The sequence below is a fragment of the Protopterus annectens genome, chromosome 14.part0, assembly GCF_019279795.1.
Source record: "Protopterus annectens isolate FY-2018-M chromosome 14.part0, PAN1.0, whole genome shotgun sequence".
Classification (NCBI taxonomy): domain Eukaryota; kingdom Metazoa; phylum Chordata; order Ceratodontiformes; family Protopteridae; genus Protopterus; species Protopterus annectens.
In genome coordinates this window covers 799,889,197-799,911,822 of record NC_056748.1, presented here as the reverse complement: position 1 = coordinate 799,911,822, position 22,626 = coordinate 799,889,197, and the positions used below count along the sequence as shown (strand labels likewise).

Sequence of the window (22,626 nt, the reverse complement as noted above, 5' to 3'; positions counted from 1 at the left end):
GTGCCTGTCATGGCTGATCTAAATGAAGCCTCCAGTGCATCATAGCCACATTTTAAGGAATGGTTGCTAACCTGTTGTATGTTATTTACCATCTCTAATACATATTTCTTATCAAGAGATTCATCATTGGTTAGTTTTTTAGTTAACTGATCAAGCATAAACTCTTGGTATTGTATCATGTGAAACTGACAGTTTAAAGCTCTAGCTGAGAGAGTAGCTGAAGTGTAGACCTTTACCCCATCTGTCTAATGACCTTGCTTCCCTTTCAGAAGGAATAGGGTTTTAGCTGTGGTCGCTACTGCCTTGGGACCCTGGGATATAGTTTCTGGGTCTGCAAGTGGGGCCTTGTAAAGGTGGTGATGAGTATCTGGCACCCTGTAAAATCTGTCTGGTTTGGCAGGGGCTGGGGTAAAGAATCTGGAGCGGAGCAAACATCATTGAAAGCATCATCCACCACAGAGAGAACAGGAGGTATAGCTAAGGGCCTGTGCTGTGGGAGGTGCAGAAAGGTCCTAAGTCTTTTCTAGAGTCTGAAAAATCCTGTTGCTGCCATTGGAACTGTTCTCATGGCATGCAAGGTTTCCCAAAGGAGAATTCTTCTGGTGGGAAGCAGCTGGAATGGATTCTTCAGCATCAGAATCTTCAAAATTGGAGAAGGGAGCCTCAGGCTGGTCAGTTATGTCTGATTCATCAGCAGAATCATCAGAAGACACTGGCTCAGGGGCTCTGCCCTAGGTCTCTTCTCTGGGGCTGAGAGGCCCTGTCTGGGTGAGATTGAGATCCTCTAATTAAAGAAATTAAATCTTCTGCCAAAGAAAGCATTTGAGAACTAGAAGAGGGCCTGGATGTGGGGGTTTAACAGGCACTGTTTTAGTAGTCTTGGCTGCTTTAGCCCTGGCGAAGGCCTTAATGGACATGGCAGCTGGAGGCCTAGCAGCACCACATGCTGGGGTAGAGACGTCCAAGGGATGGTGTCTGATAAGTCAACCACCGTAGTGGGTAAAATTTCTGAGGTCGATTCAAGAGTTGTAGCAGGGGCCTCAGTTGTAAGAATAGGTTCAGCTGTACTTTGAGCAGTTTTCTCGGTTTCGCCGAAACCGAGACACTCGCGTTTGCTTTACCGTGGTTTCGCCGAAACCAGACCGCGAGTGTCGGTCTTTATCTTTATGCTTTTTGGGGGTAGTCGGAGGATCCGGCGGCATAATGTACGCAAAATCAGAACCGAAAAACTGTTCTGCAAACTCCGACCGACGCCTAAGCGTTCGCCGGTTGAAAGAGGCACAGGCGAACAGGCTGCTACGCGGGCTGGGCCTAAACAAGGCAGACAGTAAGAGTGGAAATCTTTATGAGGTATTTGTTTCCCACAGGTTAAACAATTGTTAACTTTTTCTGACATCGGCTGAGGCAAGAAAGAGTCCCCAACGGGGTACTTAGCTTTAGAAGTCTTGTAGTATTCGGTAGAAGTAATCTCTGGATCCGACCGACCGCACTTGCAAACAGCTTCTGCTTGGCCACGCGGCAAGAAAGACTGAGGAAAATGGCGTCGGCTGATGCTTTTATACCCGAAGGCCAACAGAGATGACGTCGGGTGGAGTGCGACATCAGCCGAAGCCAGACCCGGACTTTGGAATCCGGCCGACTGCAGGGCTGCCTGACGACAGGACAACCGACTGCAGGGCTGCCTGACGACAGGACAACCCACTTGTTATGACTGCAGATGCATCCATGAAGGACATCTGTACGAACCTTAGGGCTGAGATCTGCCTCTTGGGCGTCTGTAGCTGCCCCTCTGAGGTCTGTCTGACACTGGAAAGGACCAATTCTTTGTAGGCCAGTGTCTGCTAAATCTCAGAGGCTGTACCTGTAAGAAATCTTTAATCATTTGCATAGATTTAGCCTTGTCCTCCATTTTCTTTAACACCTCTTCTGCTTTAACACCAAACTAGGTATCATGCTGTAATGGAGCATCTAATAATTTTGCTTTGACATGATCAGGCAGATTTTATTTCTTTAACCAAGCATGCCTCCTGATGACAAAACCTCAACAGCGGCCCTAAAGGAGGCCTCCAAAGAATCAAAAATACACTGCAAAGTATGCTTTCCAACTTGTTCAGCTGCGTGCAATAAATCCTCCATTTCTTTGTTTTCTGCACATTCAGAATTTATCAACATTTTCTGTTTAAGCAGTGACATAATATATTGCTGATATTTGAGCATATGAAACTGACAATTTAAAGCCCTTATAGCCAAGGCAGCAGAAGTGTAAATCTTTTTTCCCCATCTGTCCAATACCCTAGAGTCCCTGTCAGAGGGGGTAGGTTTTTTTTGCAGTGGAAGCCTTGACCCCTTTGGGACCCTGAGAGATAGTTTCTGGGTCAGCAGCAGGGATTTTGAAAAGGAATTTATGAGAGTCAGGAACCCTATAGTATCTGTCCGGCTTAACAGGAGCTGGAGGCAAAGAGTCTAGGGTCAGACTGGACTCTGAAAATACATCATCTACAATGTCTAACACAGGTGGAATAGCTAGGGGCCTGTGTTGTGGTAATAACAGGAGGTCTCTGAGCCTTTTCTTAGATTCTGAAAAATCTTGGCTCTCCCAGTGGAAATGCTCCCTCATGGTATGCAAAGTTTCCCCAAAAATGTAATCCTCAGGAGGAGAGGCTGAAGGGATAGATTCTTCAGCATCAGAATCCTCATAGGGAGGAAGACAGTATTCCTGATCAGAACAGGAATCAGATGAAATGGAAACCTGATCTAAAGATTCATATTCTGTCTCTTGCCTAGGCCTTTTATCTGGAGGGGGATGGGAACCCCTGATCAAAGTAATTAGGTCTTCGGCCATTTTGAGCATCTGTTTTTTGGGCATGGAGGCCTATCCATGAGGCTGTTGTACTTGTTTCTTTGTCTTTAATGGTGCTTTAGCTTTTGCCTTTGAAGCTGAAGTTGTTTTAATGTACAATTGAATCCACGTGGGAGTCTTTAGTGGCCTGCTGGTCTAAAGTAGTGGGCGTCAGGGGCTGCGAAGGCACCTCACTGAGAACCGGCGACTGCGAAGGCACCTCAATGAGAACCGGCGACTGGCTTAGAAGAAGCCTCGTCGTCGGTTTTGGATCTCGGATGCCTTTTTCCTTTTCTTTGCGTTTCTTGTGAATTCCGGTAGTCGGAAGGCTATCTGACGATCTTCTACCAAAATAGTGAAATGCAAAATCGTACCGACGCTTAATAGTGCGTTGGTTAAATCTAGCACAGAACCGACAACTAGCAACGCCGTGGTCAGGGCCTAGGCAATGAATACAGTAAGAATGAAAGTCCTTATGAGGTATTTGCTTCCCACAAGAAATACAAGTATTAACTTTTTCTGACATCGGTCTGGAGCAAGAAAAAAGTTTCCCTAACGGGGTACTTAGCTTTTAATGAAGACTTCTGAAACTCGAACACGAAAATCTCAGGAGTCGGCCGACTGGCACTTGCAAACTGCTTATGCTTCGGGCACCACACGGCAAGAAAGACTGAAGAAAATGGCATCGGCTGCATCTTTTATAACCCTGGTGCACTGACGTCAGGGAAGAGGTGACAGCAACCGACGCCGGACCTAGACTTTGGAATTCAGGCCGACTGAGGGTAGCCTGCCAGCAGGATAACCCAAGTGTAATGACTGCAACAGTGAAACATGAAGAACATGTGGAGTTTCACTGAAGAGTAAGAGTCTGCCCTTTACTAGCTGACAAACATATGCAAGAACTAGGGAGGGGATCTGCGATGCATGGATCCCTGCCCTTGTCCAGACACCATTTTGAAAATCTTTCCCATTTAGCTAAGTATGATTTTCTTGTAGGTTTCCTGGCCTCCCTCAGGACTGAAAGCCTATCCTCAGAGTAGTGATGCCTAAAGGGAATTAGAAGTTTATCACCCACAGTGTCAGTGACAACATCTGCAAGTGTGGGTGGATGAGGGTTCCCTTTTGTTGTGTCAGAAGGTCCACCTTGTGGGGTAACTTGTGGTGATTGCCATTGGCTAGATTGAGAAGAAGGGGGTGCTAGTGCTGCCTTGGCCAGAAAGGAGTCGCCAACAATATTTTTGGTTTGTCTCTCCTGATTTTCAGGAGGTCTTTCTGAATTAATGGGAAGGGAGGAAAGGCATATAGAAACTTTCCCTTCCAAGAAATGCTGAAGATGTCTACTCTCCAAGTTAGAGGGGAGTAGGTCTTGGAGCAGAAGGTCTGCAGTTGTCTGTTCTGGGGGGAGGCAAACAAGTCTACTTGGTGTGCCCCACCGGTAGACAATGTCTAAGAAGACATTCCTGTCCAACATCCATTCGTGCTGTGGAGAAGATGTCCTACTGAGAAGGACTGCTTGTTTGTTGTCCTGCGAGGGGATGTAGGATGCCTGCAGGGACAAGTTGTGTCGAGAGGCTGGGTCCCATATCAGTAAGGTTAGTCTGCACAGGTGGTACGCTGTTGTTCCACCCGCTTGTTAAGGTACCACATAACTGTGGTGTTGTCTGTTACTATTTGGAAAACACCTGGTAGTAGGAGAGGGATGAAAGCTTTCAGTGCTAGAAGGACTGCTGTCATTTCCCTCACGTTGATGTGTTTGTTAGATGCCATTGTGGCTCCCCATCCCGAGTCTAAAGCATCTGTACGCATAACCTGGTTTGGGACAGAGGCTGCAGAGTAAGTCCCGGGTTCAGCTGGACATGCTGAATCCACCAAATTACTTCTGCCTTTAGGAAGGGCAGAAGTGTGACTTCTTGCTCTACAGGATATTGGTGCTGAGACCAAACATTTTTTTAGAGACCAATGTAGCTTTCCCATGTGCATTCTGGCTAGTGGAAGCATGGGGATGGTGGCTGCCATTAGGCCTAGGGTCCTTAGAAATTGCCTTGCAGTTATTATTTGGGTCTGCATCGGGGCTTTGAAATGGGAGGTCAGGGAGCTGACCTTGTCCTGGGGAAGAAAGGGTTTCATTATGTTGAGTTTGATCCTGCAACCCAGAAATATTTTGCCTTGTTCTGGTGTCAAAGATGATTTTGTGAGGTTGAAGGTGAACCCCAGACTTTGTAGCAGGCACATGGTGAAGTCTAGATGGATTAACAGGGTTTCTTTGCAGTCTTCTAGGATCAGGATGTCATATAGGCAGGAATAAATCTGAATCTCCTGTGTTCTGCAATGGCGGTTGCCAGACATTTTGTGAACACTCTGGGGGCAGTGGACAAACCAAAGGGCAAACCAGCAAATCGGAAATGAGAGGAGGGTTCAGAGAAACATAACAATTTTCTGTGGGAGGGTAGAATGGGAATGTGCAAACAGGTTTCTTTCAGGTCGTGTGTGGCCATGAAAGTCTTGGCCAGTATGAGAGAGAGTAAATTTGGAAGGGACAACATTCTGAAGGTGAGCACTTTTAAGAACAGGTTTAAGAAGGAAAGGACTAGAATGGGTCTTCATGATCCATTGATTTTGGGGACCAGGAATAGTCTTGAATAGAACATCTAGACCTGTGGATGGGAGATCGTAGGTTTACCCCGGGAATCATCTCTGTGTCACTGCTGGACAGAGGCACAACAAACTAATGGGCACGGTATTTTTTCATATAAGGGGTGGCGTAAGCCACAAAAATTTGGGCTAGGCTTATAAATGCCTTAGGGCAGATAGCCTAGTATAAACCTATGAACCTATGAATAGAAGTCTTTCCTTCCTGTCCTGGAGGGACAGGTTCTATGGTGTCCAAGTTCAGAATGTCTGTCAGAACCTGTGGGAAGAGGGGTCCTTGATTTTTGTGGGGGAAAAGGAGACACCCCTTAAGAGTGGCCTCTCTTTCCAGGAGAGGAAGTATCCTTTTTGAATAACACCCAGAACCCATTTGTCTGTGGTGATGGTTTTCCAAAAGAGGAGGCAGTGGGAGAGGTGGGTGGAAAGGGGAAGGAGGTCAAGGCAGTCACACACTGTTGGGGCCTCTTCTGCCTTGAAAGGGCTGTCTAGAGGGAGGCTGACAGACAGCTAAACTGGCAGGGTTTGTCTTCTGGTTCCTCTTTGTCTGGAAGAGGTAGGTCCAGCAGAGGGCAGCTTTCGTCGGACAAAAGTGGCCTTTGGCAGGGTAATTCCTGTAATATTTGGGAATTGGGGACATCAATAGATGCATGATGTCTTGCAATTCCTTGCTCTTTTCCTGCAGATTTTTGAGCAGGTCTGCTGATTGTTTGCCAAACAGGAAATTAGGGTCCAGGGGGCATCTAAGATTTTGGACCAAGTCTTTTCGTAAGTGTTACAGACAAAGCCAGGAGCATCTCCTGAGAACAGAGGCAGATGCTCTGCAACATCACAACTGCATCTAATTGATTGCCTGGGTACTTGAGCACCCAGAGCTAGTTTGGAAGAGATGTCAGCTTTAGTGGGACAGTCAGGAGTAGCAGCCAGCAGAGTAGTGGCTTGACAGACCAGGTCCAAAGCATATTTGGACATGTGGGTTTGACAGCTGATGTCTCTAAAGGCCAATGTGGAAGAGTTGTAAGACCTCCTTTCCAATTCTATCCATTGTTTTTATGTCTTTGTCTGTATGTAAGAGAGGCGCAGACGGAATGAGTCTGGATTGTTTATCTGGTGAGATGGCAATCACAGCAGGATCTGCCAAGGGAGGCTTGACTAAGAATTTTTGGTAATCAGGCACCTTGCAGAAGCGGTCTGGCCTCTTATCCGGAGCAAAGGCATCTAAAGAGGCAGGGATGACAGGTGGAATGGCAGAAGGGGAGTGAGATTCCACTTGTAAAAGCTCAAAATATCTCTTTAGAGTCTCGGACATTTGTGAGGTGTTCCATTTAAAGTATTCTTTAACTCTGGTGATAGTTTCACCAAAGGCGATATCCTCAGGGGGGAGAGTCTTCCTCAATAAATTCACCATCTGGTGAGTAATACTCTTGAGGAGTGGCTATTTGGGAAGTGTAAGAAATGGATTCTGCAGAAGAGGAATAATAGGTCTCTTGCTCTTCTTCCCTCTTTTGTGAGGTACGTGGTGCAAGGAAAGAAGCAAGGCAGGCCTAGGGCTAAGCAAAGGAAGAGTAGCTGGAGAAGAGGCTGAAGGCCTAAGGGCCAGAAGAGCCTGCATTAAGAAGAGGTGAATCAGGCAGGCCTTCAGTGGGTGTAGCCAGATGTTTGTTTTTTTGTTTATTTTTGACTGGGGTATTCCAAGAAGTAGGCCTGGAGTCAGATGCCTGGCTAAGGGTAGCAGAGTCTGGTGGAGGGATCCTGGCACCCCCGACCTTGGCAGTACCCAGTGTCTGGGTTGTCTCCGGGTGCATGCCGGTCGTCAACTGTGAAGTGGCTTTCTCCAAGGTCGCCATAGAAGTCTACTGGTCTGGAAGTCCCTTAACTCCTAAATCAGTAGCTGGTGGGGCATCCAACAGCGGAGTGGCAGAGGAAGTGGGCCTAAAAAACGTAGACTTCTTTCGCAGAAGTTCAGTTGAGGCCTCAGAGACGGGATCCATCCAAAGAGCTGATTTTTTTAAGCTGTTGAACTTTTGGGTAGAGATTTAGTGTGGCCAGAGGCCAGAGGTCTTTGGAACAAAAGACCTGCGGATAGAGCAAGCGTTGTCGTTGTGCTCCCAGCCTAAGCAAAACACGCATCAGTCGTGCATGTCTTTATCTGCTATCTAGCGCCCGCATTGGCATTTGCCGTTTTTTGCTGACATCGGCTAAGGATTGCTACAACAAACCAAGCTTTAGCTAGTAATTAAAGAAGAAAACCCCAACAGAATACTTAGCTTTTAGACGTCGTGTGTTGAAGGAGTGAGGCACACGATGTGGCGGTCTTCTAAGGCTGAAAAGTTCAGAGGTCTGTGGATGCAGATGTCACATTTAAGGTCCCTGGTATATGGCCCTATGTTTGACGCCCCATGCAATGTACAGTTGTGTACACTTACCATAAATGTAGATGTTCGAGTGTTTTCACTGTTGCAGTCATCATGCTTGGGTTATCCTGCCAGGGGTAGCCCTCAGTCGGCCCGAATGCCAGAGGCTTAGTATTTCTGCATCGGTTGCTGTAGCTCCAGGTCTAACGTCAGGTTGTCAGTGGTATAAAACCAGGCAGCTGGCGCCATTACATCAGTTTTTCTTGCCCCTACTGTCAGGAGCACCCAAATGGGGAGCTAGGTTATGGTGGAAGGCCACCCCCAGTAGAAAAGTAAATACCAAAAATTCCCTGTAAGGGGAACGAGGGGGGGGGATTGAGAGAGACAAGGGGGATGGAGGGTGGGAAACCAGGACTGCAACAGTGAATACACTCGAACATCTACATTTATGGTAAGTGTACACAACTGTACTACGTTCTTCGTGTCTTACTGTTGCAGTCATCACACTTGGGTTGATTCCCAAAGCTGAAGAAAAGGGAGGAGGCAATAAAGAAGACTGGAGGCTGGCTATGATGCCCTGCAAGATTGCAGTGGAAAAGCCTGCCCTGGATTTGGAGAAGATAGGCAGGTGGTAATGCTTAGTGAAGGTATGACCATAAGTCCATGTTGCAGCCTCAAGGATGTCCCTGGTGGGGGATCCCTCTGAGAAAAGCTGCAGAGGTGGAGGTTGCCCTGGTGGAATGCGTCCTGACCCCCTTTGGGTGCAGTTTCCTGTGCTGTCTGTAGCAAAAATGGATACAGTGTGCTATCCATTTGGATAGTGTTTGTTTGGATAGGGCCTTGCCCTCTGCCCCTGCTGCGAAGCTGACTAGCAATTGGTCAGTTTTTTAAAAGACTTAGTCCTATCCAGACAGAATCTGAGCTGTCTGTGCACATCTAGAGGGTGCAGAATCCTTTCCCCCTTGTTTTGTGGATTAGGGAAAAAGGTGGGCAAATTAATGGATTTGTTTAGAGCCACACTGGACACCACTTTAGGCATGAATGATGGGTTAGTCCTGAGGGAGACCCTGTCAGCATGGAAAATGATGAAGTGCTCTACAGTCACGAGTGCTTGCAGCTCTGAAACTCTTCTAGATGAAGTGATGGTCAGAAGCAAAGTTGTTTTCCAAGAGAGGAATTTTAACTCTGCTGAAGCTGCAGGTTCAAAGGGAGGTAAAGGTGAGCTTTTCCAACACAAAGTTAAGGCCCCAAGCTGGAGTAGGAGTTCTCCTGGGTGGCCTTAAGTTGTTAGCCCCTCTTAGGACCGGTTTGATGAGAGGGTATGAGAAGAAAGGTGGCTCTGCGCTGTAATGAGAACAGATGGCAGAGGCATGAATTTTAGTAGAAGAGAAGGATTGACCCTTGTGCAACAGGTCTGCTAGGTAATCCAGGATGAGAAGTAGGGAGGGCGGTGCTGTTTCAACTCCCTTAGCCTGGATCCAGGTGCAAAACCTTTTCCACTCATCAGCATAGGATTTTCTAGTGCTGGGGTGTCTGGCCTCACGTATAACATCTAGGACTTGTTTGCTTAGGCTGGCAGCTTGAGGACAGGTCAGGGAATAAGCCAGGCTGCTAGGTTGACGGTCTGCAATTGGGGATGCATGAATTCTCCATCCTTCTGGGTCAGGAGTGTTGGGATCTGAGGTAGGTGCCATGGTGGCAGTGGTGACAGGCTGCGCAGTAGTGGGTACCAGTGCTGGCATGGCCAGTCTGGGTCAATCAGGATTGCCCTGGATTTTTCCTCCCATATTTTGCGCAGTACCCTTGAAATGAATGGTAGAAGGGAAAATGTATAGACCAAGAGGTTTACCCATTGGAAGGACAGAGAATCCACTTTCCAGACCTTGCTGTGAGGTTCCCTGGTGCAGAATTTGCGGAGTTGATGACTGGAGTGGGAGGCAAAGAGGTCAACCCTCGGGGTGCCCCATTTCTTGGTTACAAGGGTGAGGGTTCTGTGGTCTAGCTGCCACTCTTGTGAGTCTAGCACATTTGTGCTCAAGTTGCCTGCCAGAGAGTTTAGGGAGCCTAGCAGGAATTGTGCTAGCAGGTGAATTTGCATGGTTGAGGCTGTGTGCAAAGGGGTCATGGCAAGCCTGCAGAGGGGATAAGAGCGAGTCCATCCCTGCTTCTTGATATACCACATCACTGTGGTGTTGTCTGTTTTGATCAGTAGAGGGTCTGAAAGCTGTCGGAGAGTGCTGAACAGCTAGCAACTCTTTTTGGTTGATGTATTTGATTTGGCCCCCAATGGCTCTGAATGCACCTGCCATCCAGGTGTGCACCCCAGGCATAGTCTGATGAGTCTGTGGTGAGGATCTGGGTGGCGTGGGTTTGTGAGAAGGGAAAGTCCTTGTTGTGGTTGCATGCTGCTGCCCACCAAAGAAAATCTTTCCTTAGACAGGGTATCATTGGTATGATAGCTTCCAGGTCTTGAGAGTGTTGACACCAAAGGCTTTTTAGGTACCATTATAGTTTCCTCATATGCAGCCTGGCATATGGAATGAGTAGACTGCAGGAGGCCATGAACCCTAGAACTTGCAGGATTTTCCTTGCGGATAACTGGGTTCTGGTGGCTAGCTGAGAGAAGTAGCCTGTCAGGTAGGCTTGTTTTTCTGGATTAAGGAATGCCATCTGGGATGCTATGTCCAGGCTTGCTCCCAGGAATACAATTTTTTGTGTGGAGACTAGTTTTGATTTTTTGTCGTGGATAATATACTCCAGGGAGGTCAGTAGGTCCTTTACAAACGTCAGGTGCTGTAACAGTTTTTCCCGACTGTCTGCCTGAATCAGGCAATCATCTAAGTAAGGGTAAATTTGAATATTTCTTTGTCTGCAAAAAGCAATGGCTGGAGCCAGGCATTTTATGAAACTCTGGGAGCAGTGGATAAGCCAAAGGGAAGCGCAGAGAACTGAAAGTGCAAAGATCCTGCCCTAAACTGCAAGATTCCCTGAATGGGATGTGTAGGTAGGCCTCTTTTAGGTCTAGGGTGGCTAACTAAGCATCCTTGGAAAGCATAGGAAGAAGATGCTGGAGGGTGAGCATTTTGAATTTTGGTATCACCAGAAAGTTGTTTAGAATGGCTAGATCTAGGATTGGGCGCCAGGTGCCCTCTTTTCTAGGTACCAGGGAAAATCTGGAATAAAAATCTTGGCCTATCTGGTCTGCAGGAACATGCTGAATTGCCCTCATGGAGAGCAGGGAGTGGACTTGCTTTCTGGCCTCTGCCCACTGGTTTGGAGGAAGATCTGGGGCTGGCAGAGTGTGTAAATAATATTTGTATCCCCGTGACACTATGTTGAGCACCAATTGGTCGTTGGTAACAGAGGCCCTTTTGTTTGCATGGAAGGAGAGTTTTCCTCCTGGGGAGAAGCAGGTGGGCAGAGGTAAGGGGGTGGAGGTTCTTACCATAAGGGGATGGTTTAGCACTCCCTATTTTTTGAAGAGGAGGAACTCCATTGCTTAGATTTCTGCATTCCCTGGGACTGCTGTCTGGGGGCTCTGTTTCCCCTGGGTCTGGGCTGAGCTGGCCTGGAGGGGGCTGGAAAGGACCAGTGCTTGGTGGGGCAATGCCTACTGAAACTCGGAGATTGAACCTGTAAAAAGTCTTTTACTGTCTGCATAGATTTAGCTTTTTCTTCCATCTTTTTAAGATCTCTTCTGCCTTGGTGCCAAACAAATTGTCTTTGTTCAACGGAGCATCCAATAATTTTGATTTGACATGGTCTGGCAAGGTATGTTCCTTAATCCAAACATGCCTTCTAAGGACAGAACTGGTGACTGTTGCCCTGCAAGATGCTTCTAGGGTGTCAAAGCCACATTGCAAGGTGTGCTTAGTAACTTGGCTTGCAGAATGCATAAGCTCTTGTAATTCCTTTGCGTCTTTGTGGACTTACGAGAAAGCATATGACAGGGTGGCCTAGAAAGGAGTTGTGCTATTGTATGAGGAAGTCGGGAGTGGCAGAGAAGTATGTAAGAGTAGTACAGGATATGTACGAGGGTTGTGTGACATTGGTGAGGACTGCGGTGGGAGTGACAATTACGTTTAAGGTGGAGTGGGATTACATCAAGGATCAGCTCTGAGCCCTTTCTTATTTGATGTGGTGTTGGACAGGTTGACAGATGAGATCAGACAGAAGGCCTCGTGGACTATGATGTTTGCAGATGACATTGTGATATGTAGTGAGAGTAGGGACCAGGTTGAGGAGACCCTGGAGAGGTTGAAATATGCTTTAGAGAGGAGAGGAATGAAGGTCAGCAGGGCTAAAACAGAATATATGTGTGTAAATGTGAGGGAGGCTAGAGGAATGGTGAGGATGCAGGGAATAGAGTTGGTAATGGTGGATGAGTTTAACTATTTGGGATCAACAGTTCAGAGTAATGGCGAGTGTGGAAGAGAGGTGAAGAAGAGAGTACAGGCAGGGCGGAATGGGTGGAGAAGAGTGTTAGGAGTGATTTGTGACAGATGGGTACCAGTAAGAGTGAAAGGGAAAGTCTACAAGAGGGTAGTGAGACCGGCTATGTTATATGGGTTGGAAACGGTGGCATTGACGAAAAGGCACGAGTCCGAGCTGGATGTGGTAGAGTTAAAGAGGTTAAGATTTGCACTGGGTGTGACTAGGATGGACAGAATTAGGAATCAGTATATTAGAGGGTCAGCTCAGGTTGGACAGTTTGGAGACAAAGCAAGAGAGGCGAGATTGCATTGGTTTGGAGATGTGCTGAAGAAGGATGCTGGGTATATTGGGAAAAGGATGCTAATGATGGAGCTGCCAGGTAAGATGAAAAGAGGAAGGCCTAAGATAAGGTTTATGGATGTGGTGAGAGAGGACATGCAGGTGGTTGGTGTGAAAGAGGATGATGCAGAGGACAGGAAGAAATGGAAACAGATGATCTGCTGTGGCGACCCCTAATGGAAACAGCAAAAAGATGATGAATTCTTTATTTTCTGCACAAGCAGGAAAGGAAGATCTTTTTTGTTTGAGTAGTTCCATGGCATGTTGCTGCTATTTCAGCATGTGGAACTGACAATTTAGTGCTCTAATAGCAAGATTTGCAGAGGTGTATACTTTTTTACCTCATCTGTCTAAAGTTCAGGAATCCCTGTCTGAGGGGGTGGGATTCTTAGCTGAGGTTGCTTTAATTCCTTTAGGTCCTTGGGAGATGACCTCTGGGTCAGCAGTAGGAGTTCTGAAAAGGAATTTGTGAGAGTCAGGGACTCTGCAGTACCTGTCAGGTTTCCCAGGAGCAGGAGGAAGGGTGTCAGGAGTCAAACTGGATTCCATAAAAACATCATCCAAAACATCCAGGACAGGAAGAATGGCTAAAGGTCTGTGCTGTGGTACATCTAAGAATTCTCTGAGTCTCTTTTTTTGATGGAGGATAGTCCTGACATTCCCACTGGAAATGCTCCCTTGAGTTATGTAGGGTTTCACCAAATTAAAAATCCTCAGGTGGAGAGGCAAAAGGAATGGATTCCTCTGCATCAGAATCCTCATAAGCAGAGAGGGGTTGCATGTCTTCATATTCAGAAGCATCAGAGTCACTGGACTCCTGGTCCAGATAAAACCACTGGGGACAAGTCTCTTTCTTTTGGAAGGGGTAGCTGGCTTCTCTTAATAAGCATAATAAGGTCTTCCGCCATTTTAAGCATTTGAGATCGAGCCATGGAAGCAGGTGCCTGAGCTTGGGTCATTTTTTTGTCGAGTGTCAGTAGTGTGAAGAACTTCCTCGGAAGCCGGTGCCTGCTCAGCAGCTCCAGACCCATCCAAGGTAGAGACATCTGCAGGATCCTTAGTCGGAAAGAGTCTTGCGGCATACCATACTCCGAAAGGGTATTGGTAGCAGCCTGCAAATTCACATGGGCATCAGAGGCTACGAAAGCGCCTCACTGAGGACCAGAGAACTGACGACTAGCTTAACGGAAGCGTCATCGGCAGTTTTGGACCTGTGCGGTCTTGTCTGTCTTTATCCTTACATTTTGTTTCGGAAGATCGGTAGTCGGATGGCTTACAAAAGCCATATCAGAGATAGAGGACTGAGAGCGAAAATATCTAGCTACAATAAGGGCCCAACGACGTATAGTTTTGACGTTGAACAAAGAAAAGTGACAGCGAGGGATGTCGTGGTCTCGGCCTAAACATGTGACGCAGTAAGAATGGAAGTCTCAGTGTGGTATTTGCTTTCCACAGGTGAGACATATGTTAACTTTTTCTGACATCTGTTAGAGCAAGAAAAAAGGATCACCAACGGGGTACTTGGCTTTAGAAGACTTCAACTTCAATTCGGAAATGAAAACTCAGATAGTGGCCAACCAGCACTCGTGCTTCGGGCTCCTTGGAGAGAAAGACTGATGCAATGGCGTCGGCTGCCTGATTTTATACCACTGATGACCTGACGCCAATCCTACAGCAACCAACGCTGAAGTACCAAGCCTCTGGTACTCGGGCAGACTGAGGGCTACCCCTGGCAGGATAACCCAAGTGTGATGACTGCAACAGTGAAACACGAAGAACATCTACAACAGCCAAGCTGAAGCTTTTGTATAGGAGCCGATGTACAGGTCACCTGAGGTGGGAAAGCCCACACCAAGAATACTGCAACATTGGAATAGAAGGATGTCTATAACCACAGTACTTTCTGAGTGAGAGTAATCTGGGAGAGGTATCAAATAAGCAGCCATGAGTGTTGCTTCTGCCACTGCTGGCATCTCAGCAACTGACGGCATTATCTAGAGTGCTATCGCCACAACCCTTGGTGGAAGGATGAACTACTTACATCATCTCAAGAAACCCACTGTGACTTCCCACTGCAAGAGCATACCCCAAAAGCAGTCAGTATTGCAACTTACCAACAAACAAAGGCTTAGTAACCATGTCGGCACCCTTACACACTCTTTGCAATCCCTCTCCCCTAGTTTCCACGTAAATGTGGTAGTTTTGCATCGCTGCTCCACCCCCACCATCGTGCCTGTCAATACCAATAAGCACCAGAACTGGTCATTTCCCTCAGGTCATCTAAGCTCTGTCTTTGTGCAACATATACTGTAGTCAAGGCTCTGTCCTTCTGCAACATATATAAACCACAACTGTTAGTACATTTGAATGACAGTATTATGGTGACTGAGTTCTCAAGCGAGCATTCTGCACGTCTCTGGTCTAGACAGATATGATCTGGCTTTCTCAAATCCTGACACAGATAAAGAGGATATCAGAAAATTAATGTTTGTACAAATTAATGCACCACCTGGTGCCATTTGATAAATATTTTGATTTTCCACTTTATTCTACATCTCTGTTAAAACAGCTTACTAACATTTTTCAGATTCATTTTCCGTCATACAAATTCGGCCTAATTTAAATGTCCAGCTCCTGAATTTGTGATTTGACTATGGCTCGAGTCTCCACCTATACTTCAGGTGACCCAAACTGTTAAACTAGCCCTCCCTTCTTAGGTTACAATGACTTTGGTGCATGACATCACAGATGAAACAGCTCAATCATCTTTTAAGTGTTTTGCAATGCTGTCTTTTTTTTTCCCCAATAAACATCCTTATTAAATTATCACAAATGACATAGACACTCTTACATTTATATAAATGAAATACAAACACTGACACCACTTTAGTTGCAAACATTATTCATCACAGACACTATTGTAACAACTGTAGCTGCATACATTATACATCATGTACAATCTATCCAGTCAATGTCAGTTAAGCATTATATGGCTCACTCAAATCCTGCCTCTTAAACCTTGTTCCTTCTCGGCATATACTGTTCCCACAATTCACATTTTTTTCTATGTAGTTAGATCTGTTCCTTTTCTAAAGATCCCAATTCCAGTTATCTGTTACTATACTCACTACTTCTAGTAAAGTTGGTCTAGACTTTGATTTACATTTTCTAGTAATTGCTTTTTTGGCTGCCACCATAATTAGACTCAAGATTTTACTATGTCTAGGCAATTCAGATTCTGTATCACAGCTCAAAAAAATAATTTCCCCAGTCAATACAATCTGCTAACCCAGCATCTCTGACAGAGAGATTTTGTACAAGTGATGCAGCATTAAAAAATACCAGTTACCAGACAATGTGAAATGTTTTCTATGAACAGAAACAGGCCATGGAACATACTGACTTTACAAAGGAAGATTGTTGGTTAATACATGATTCAAGCAAAAGTCAAATGATTTGAAGCAGACCTTTTCTTAAAGTTGCTACATTAGCCATGCCAAAAGAACACCTAGTTGTGACCTTTTGAAAACCTTTCTTCTAAACTCATCAATGAGGCTCTAAGCATTAAGCAAAACAAGTAAAGGTGAGGTCTTAAAAGTAAAAATACAATTTACCTGTAGAAAAGCCACAACTCCAAAGGGGGTCTGTATAGGTTGAAGTTGAGGGTCTTCAGTCAGAAGCATATGCTGGATTCTAGACTCACTACTGTCCAAAGGACTGTGCCATGAAACATGATCACCACTGCAGAAAGTGTTTTCTATGGGAACAAAAGGGCAGGCTGATTAGAATAGGGAAGAAAACAGTTAAGTATCCAAAAAGTACATTTATATAAGCACAGACCATACTGCTAAAGCTTCAAAAGGTAAACATGCGACAAGTACTCAAATGTCTCACACAAATCAACCTCCATAAAAAGGCAGACACTGATACTGTTAGTTCACACTTCTGACTAGACAACTTCCACTGGGTCTATTAGCCCTTTCCATGGGAGATTAAAATGTTTTTCCCCCAATAAACTAGGAACAATCCGAACAAGATATCAGGTAAGCCTCCCACTAGTTTTGCCATGACAAAACACTTCTGAGTACAATGCATACAACTGAAGCATGTTTCTGTGGTAATGAAGGAATGGCTTTACTGGAGGAAGATTTGCTGAATAAAGTGGGAAAAAAAACCTATGTTATTCTAAGACTAGAAATAATTTGCTGATATTGCACATAGTGATATGGGGGCTCAAATGGCAACAGAAAATGTTTACATAACTGCAGTGGAATCACCCAATTACAATTCTGCATAGATCCAAAGCACCACAACTTTCAAGGATACAAGTGGGTCAGTGGTGATACAGAAACAGCCTGAATGGTAAGGTACAACTTAAATGTTAAGGAAAAAAAGTGGCCAATGTACCAGAACCAAGCAATAAGATGTCAGTGGGGTGTGGTTAGAAACAACCTCACCCTTATGATATTTGCCAGATTAAATATGAGGGGGAAACACATTTTCAAGGAGGAAAAAATATTAAGCACAGACAGACATCTGCTGAAGTAGTTAAGCAAACCAATAAATAAAATGGGAGAAATTATTACAGTGGATTCTTCAAGCTGAAGTAACTACATATGAAAGTCATTTTTAAACTAAGAAAGTCAACGAGGACAAGCAGAACTGGAAATGAAATCAGGAAAAAGTACAACTGAAGCTAACCACTGGAGAGGTTAATCAGTTAAGTGTGAAGCTACTATGAAAAAGGCAGAGATAGCTTACAACTTTCACAAGAGAATCTACGGTATCACATAGGAAAGGAACTTTGGAAATACTATGCACAGAATATTACTACATTTGCTAAAAAAGTAGAGTTTTGAAATAAATGAATAAACATTTTTTTATCTTACTGATTCAGTTTTTAACAAACTGTAAAAAGGTAAGCAAAAGAAAACATAAGGAAAGAGAAAACCGACTTAAAAGGACAAGAGTATTTTTATACATTGTGGGGCAGATAATGTTAGAAGTGAAAGTGAAAGTGGATAGAGTCCAGATAGAAAACCTTTTCCATTTGCTGGCATAATTCTTTTAGTAGAGGGCTCTTGGCATGAGGCAAAGATATGAAATACTCTTCTGGTTGTTGTTGCATCTTTCGGCTTTTCCCGGTTAGGGGTCGCCACAGCGGAACTCCGGTCTGCTAATGATTGGCAGTAGATTTTTACGTACTGACTTGCCAGGCCTGACGCACAACCTTCAATGAAGGTACGCCCATTCACGCATGTCTCCACACAGAAGACTCTTTAGCTGAGAATCAAACAGGACAACGTCTTACTGTGAGGCGACAATGCTACCGCAGCACCACCACCGCAACTTGGGAATCCAGGACATCCTTGGAACTGGAGAAACCAAGCATTTAACCTGTGGGACTTAAAATTTGAGTCAGGTTTGAAGAAAAGATGCAATACAAGACTTGGAGACTAGTTCAGAACCCAAGGTGAGTGATGATGAGGCTACAGGAAGGGAATCATACTTGTCTAGGCCAAAAGGGGGACAATGAGGATTACTTTTGCACTGCAATGGAAAGCTTTCTGCAGGAATTTGGTCATCGAGTGTGTAGAGGATCAACCATGCAGAACAGCATCCCTTCGTGACTGTCTCTTGGGAGGCATAAGGGCAAAGAAGGTGCAGCATTTGATGTTGAAAGCAGTCGCTAACAGGTCACAGCACAACTGGCCCAATTGTCGAAAGATACATGCAGAAAAGTACAGTTTTGTACCTACCATAAATGTAGATGTTCGAAGATCCACATTGCTGCAGTCCTTACTTATGGGTAGTCCGCTGTCCTCGGTCGGCCCGAATACCAAAGTATTAGGCTGACGTCGGTCATGGGTGCCTAGATCTGACATCAGAGCGTCAGGGTATAAAGGCGCATGACCGACGTCATATCCTCAGTCTTTTCTTGCCCCAGATGTCAGAAGGCCAAACCAGGAAGGCCACAGCCAAAAACAGAATACCTCCCAAAAACATGCCCAACAACAACCATCACCTAAAGCATAGCACCAAGTCAAACTACAGAGGGGAAGGAGGGAGGGTAAATTGGACTGCAGCAATGTGGATCTTCTAACATCTACATTTATGGTAGGTACAAAACTGTACTATGTTCTTCATCTCACATTGCTGCAGTCCTTACTTATGGGTAGAATCCCAAAGCAACGGGAAAGGGAGGATGGTAAAAATCATAAAGCATTAGGGGCCGCTAAAATGCCCTGTAAAATTGCAGTGGCAAATCCAGCCCTAGACTTAGAATAAAGAGGAAGGTGGTAATGTTTAGAAAAGGTATGCACTGAACTCCAAGTAGCTGCCTCCAAAATGTCTTTTGTAGCTACCCCTCGTAGAAAGGCCGTAGAAGTAGCAGTAGCCCTAGTGGAATGAGGCCTGATTCCAGCAGGAATCTCCTTACCATGATGGGAATAACAGAAAGAAATACAAAACCCAATCCATTTAGAAATAGTTTGTTTTGAAACAGGTTTACCCTGTGAACCCAAAGCAAAAGAAACAAACAATTGCCGAGACTGTCTGAACTCCTTGGTTCTGCTCAAATAATAACGCAACTGCCTGTGAATATCCAAAGTATGCAAAATTTTCTCCCTTTATTTTGGGGTTTGCATAAAAAGTAGGCAAATGAATAGTTTGATTTAAGGCCACACTAGAAACCACTTTAGGCATAAAGGAAGGATTAGTACGAAAGATACCCTATCCTTATGAAAAATCAGGAAAGGCTCCACTGCCATGAGGGCCTGTAATTCAGAAACCCTTCTTGCAGAGGTAATGGCCAACAAAAAGCAGTTTTCCATGACAAATACTTTAACTCGGCAGTAGCTGCAGGCTCAAAAGGTTGTAGAGTAAGTTTTTCCAACACAAAATTGAGATCCCAAGCAGGAGTAGGAGCTCTACGGGGGTCTTATATTCTTTGCCCTCTAAGAAATTGCTTAAACCAAGGATGAGAGAATAAAGGAGGGTCACAATCATAGTGAGCTGAAATGGCTGCAGCATGGACCTTTATTGAGGAGAAAGACAAACCCTTGTCCAATAACTCAGTAAGATATTGAAGAGCAACACTTAAATCAGGTTTGGAGACATCAAAGTCCTTTCCTTTGCTCCAAATAAAAATCTCCTCCATTTATCAGCGTGAACTTTCCTGGTACTAGGCCTCCTGGCCTCCAAAATAACATTCAAAACTTGTTGTGGAAGCTGAGACCCTCCAGAGTCTAAAACAGAATATGCCAGGCTGTTAGATGCAGAGACTGAATCTTGACATTGAGGAAGTGACTGTCCTCTTGTGACAAAAGGTGCGGAATCAAAGGCAGAGGCCATGGAGGTTCTCGCACTAAACTCCTCAGTAGTGGGTACCAGTGTTGTCGAGGCCAATCCGTGCTATCAAAATCATGGTTGGCTTGTCTTGTCTGGCCTTCAAAAGTACCTTGGGAAGAAGAGGCAGAGGTGGAAAGGCATATACATGCAGATTGTTCCAACTGAATGATAGAGCGTCCACCTTCCAAGCTGTGTGATGAAACATTTTGTGCAAAACTTTGGCAACTGGTAATTTAGTGGAGAAGCGAACAGATCTATGTCTGGAGTTCCCCATAACACTGTCAACTGTTGAAATACATGAGGATCCAATTTCCACTCGTGAGGATCCACTATTTGTCTGCTCAATACATCTGCTAAGGAGTTCTGTGCTCCTGGTAGAAACCTTGCCTGAAGATTGAGGTGTAGATTGAGAGCAGTTTCCCACAGAATCATCGCTTGCCTGCAAAGAGGGTAAGAATGGGTTCCCCCTGCTTGTTGATGTACCACATGACAGTAGTGTTGTCTGTTTGAATCAACACCTGCCCTGGACCTAAGTAAATCTTTGAAAGCCATCAATGCAAACAGGACTGCTAACATTTCCTTCAAGTTGATATGCAAATGTTGGAGTTTGACAGGCCACGTGTTTTGCACCCATTTTCCATTGAGGTGTGCTCCCCAAGCCTTGTCCGAGGCATCTGTCGTTAGAATCTGACTCGCCTCTGGCCGGGTCACAGAGAGTCCCTTGTTTAGGTGACATTCCTGAGCCCACCACAAAACTCCTTCTGAATGCAAGGTATTATCTGAATGACAGTGTCTAGATCTTGGCAGTGCTGTGTCCACACATTTTTGAGATACCACTGAAGCTTCCTCATATGCAATTTGGCATTGGGAAGCACCAGAATACAAGATGCCATGAACCCCAAGGCTTGAAGGACTGTCCTTGCAGTCAGCCTGGACCGTAGAGTCATTTGCTGGAAATAAAGAGAAAGGCTTCTTTGTTTGTCCGGGGTCAAAAAAGCCATCTGGGAAGCTGTATTCAGTCTCACACCCAGAAAGCACATGTCCTGAGAGGGTATTAGACTGGACTTTGTTTCGTTCACAGAATACCCTAGGCATCTTAACACTGCCATCACATACTGTAGATGATGAAGAAGTTCGCCCTTTCTTGTGCAATAATCAGGCAGTCGTCCAAATAAGGATAAATCTGTATTCCTCTTAGTCAGAAAAATGCTATCACTGGAGCCAGAACCTTTGTGAACACTCTGGGCGCAGTAGATAAGCCAAAGGGCAATGCAGAGAACTGATAATGTAAATTTCCAGCCCGAAAACGCAGGTACCTCCTGCAACTGGGCCTGATAGGAACATGAAGGTAAGCCTCTTTGAGATCCAGAGTAACCATCCAGTGATCTTTTCCCAACAGAGGTAAAAGCTGTTGTAAAGTCAGCATCTTGAACTTTGGAATGTCCAGGTAAGTGTTGAGGATAGATACATCCAAAATTGGTCTCCACGTGTTTCCTTTCTTTGGAACTAGAAACAGGCGAGAATAAAATCCTAGGCCCACGTCTGACAGAGGAACTGGCTGTATAGCTCCTATTTGAAGAAGTAAAGAAATTTGTCTGTGAGCCTCTATCCTTTGCCGAGGAGGGACGTCTGGCATGCCTTTGAAAGGAGGCATGGTATGGAAATAGAACTTGTAACCTCGGTTTATAATGTCCAATACCCATTTGTCCTGGGTGACTAAATGCCAATTTTGCTTGAAAAGAGCCAACTTTCCTCCCAAAGGAGCTGCCAGGCAAGAAGAATCTGGCAGCTGAAAATGCAGGTCATTGGGCCTGTTTACGAAAGGACTGGCCCCTGCCCTCACCAGCGGATTGAGCAGGCGAACTCCATTGTCTCGGCCTGAAGGTACTCTGAGCTCTGCCCCTACCACGCCTAGATCTACCCCTAGACTGAGAATCAGAAGAAGGGTACGTCCACCCCTTAGTAGGCCAATTTCTACTAACCTTTGGAGGTTGTACCTGCAAAAAACCTTTAACAGTCTGCATAGACTTAGCCTTGTCTTCCATTTTCTTTAAGACTGACTCCACAGGAGGACCAAACAAAACTTCAGACTGTAAAGGGGCATCCAGAATTCTAGACTTAACATGCTCAGACAAATTCTGATCCTTAAGCCAGGCGTGCCTACGAATAACTGAACCAGTGGCAGCCATCCTAGAAGAAGCCTGTAAAGCATCAAAACCACATTGCAAAGAGTGCTTACCCACCTGTTCAGAAACATGCACTAAATCCTGCAATTCTTTACACTCTATGCCCTCTGCCAAAGCATCCACTTTAGATCTTAGCTGAGAAAGGAGGAAATTCTGATACTTCAACATATGAAACTGGCAGTTCAAAGCTCTCATTGCTAAAGTAGAAGAGGTATACACCTTCTTACCCCATCTATCCAAAGCTCTAGCTTCCTTATCCAGAGGAACCGGATTCTTAACAACAGAGGCTCTAACACCCTTAGGCCCCTGACTAATAGTTTCTGGGTCCGCCCTAGGACTCTTATACAGATATTTATGAGCCTCAGGCACCCTGTAATACCTGTCCGGTTTAACTGGGGCAGGAGGCACAGAATCTGGATTAAGGGAAGCTTCTGAGAAAACATCTGAAACAACATCCAAAACCGGAGGTATAGCTAAG

The 22,626-nt window shown here is 45.3% G+C and overlaps 1 protein-coding gene across 1 annotated transcript in view; it reads right to left on the bottom strand.

Moving 5' to 3' along the window:
* SUFU (SUFU negative regulator of hedgehog signaling) overlaps positions 1-22,626 on the bottom strand; it is a 1,639,861-nt gene that overhangs the window by 1,215,254 nt on the left and 401,981 nt on the right. Inside the window, exon 4 of the mRNA XM_044056544.1 lies at positions 16,227-16,369. Coding sequence (XP_043912479.1) covers positions 16,227-16,369 — 143 coding nt within the window. The remainder of the gene's footprint in view (positions 1-16,226; positions 16,370-22,626) is intronic.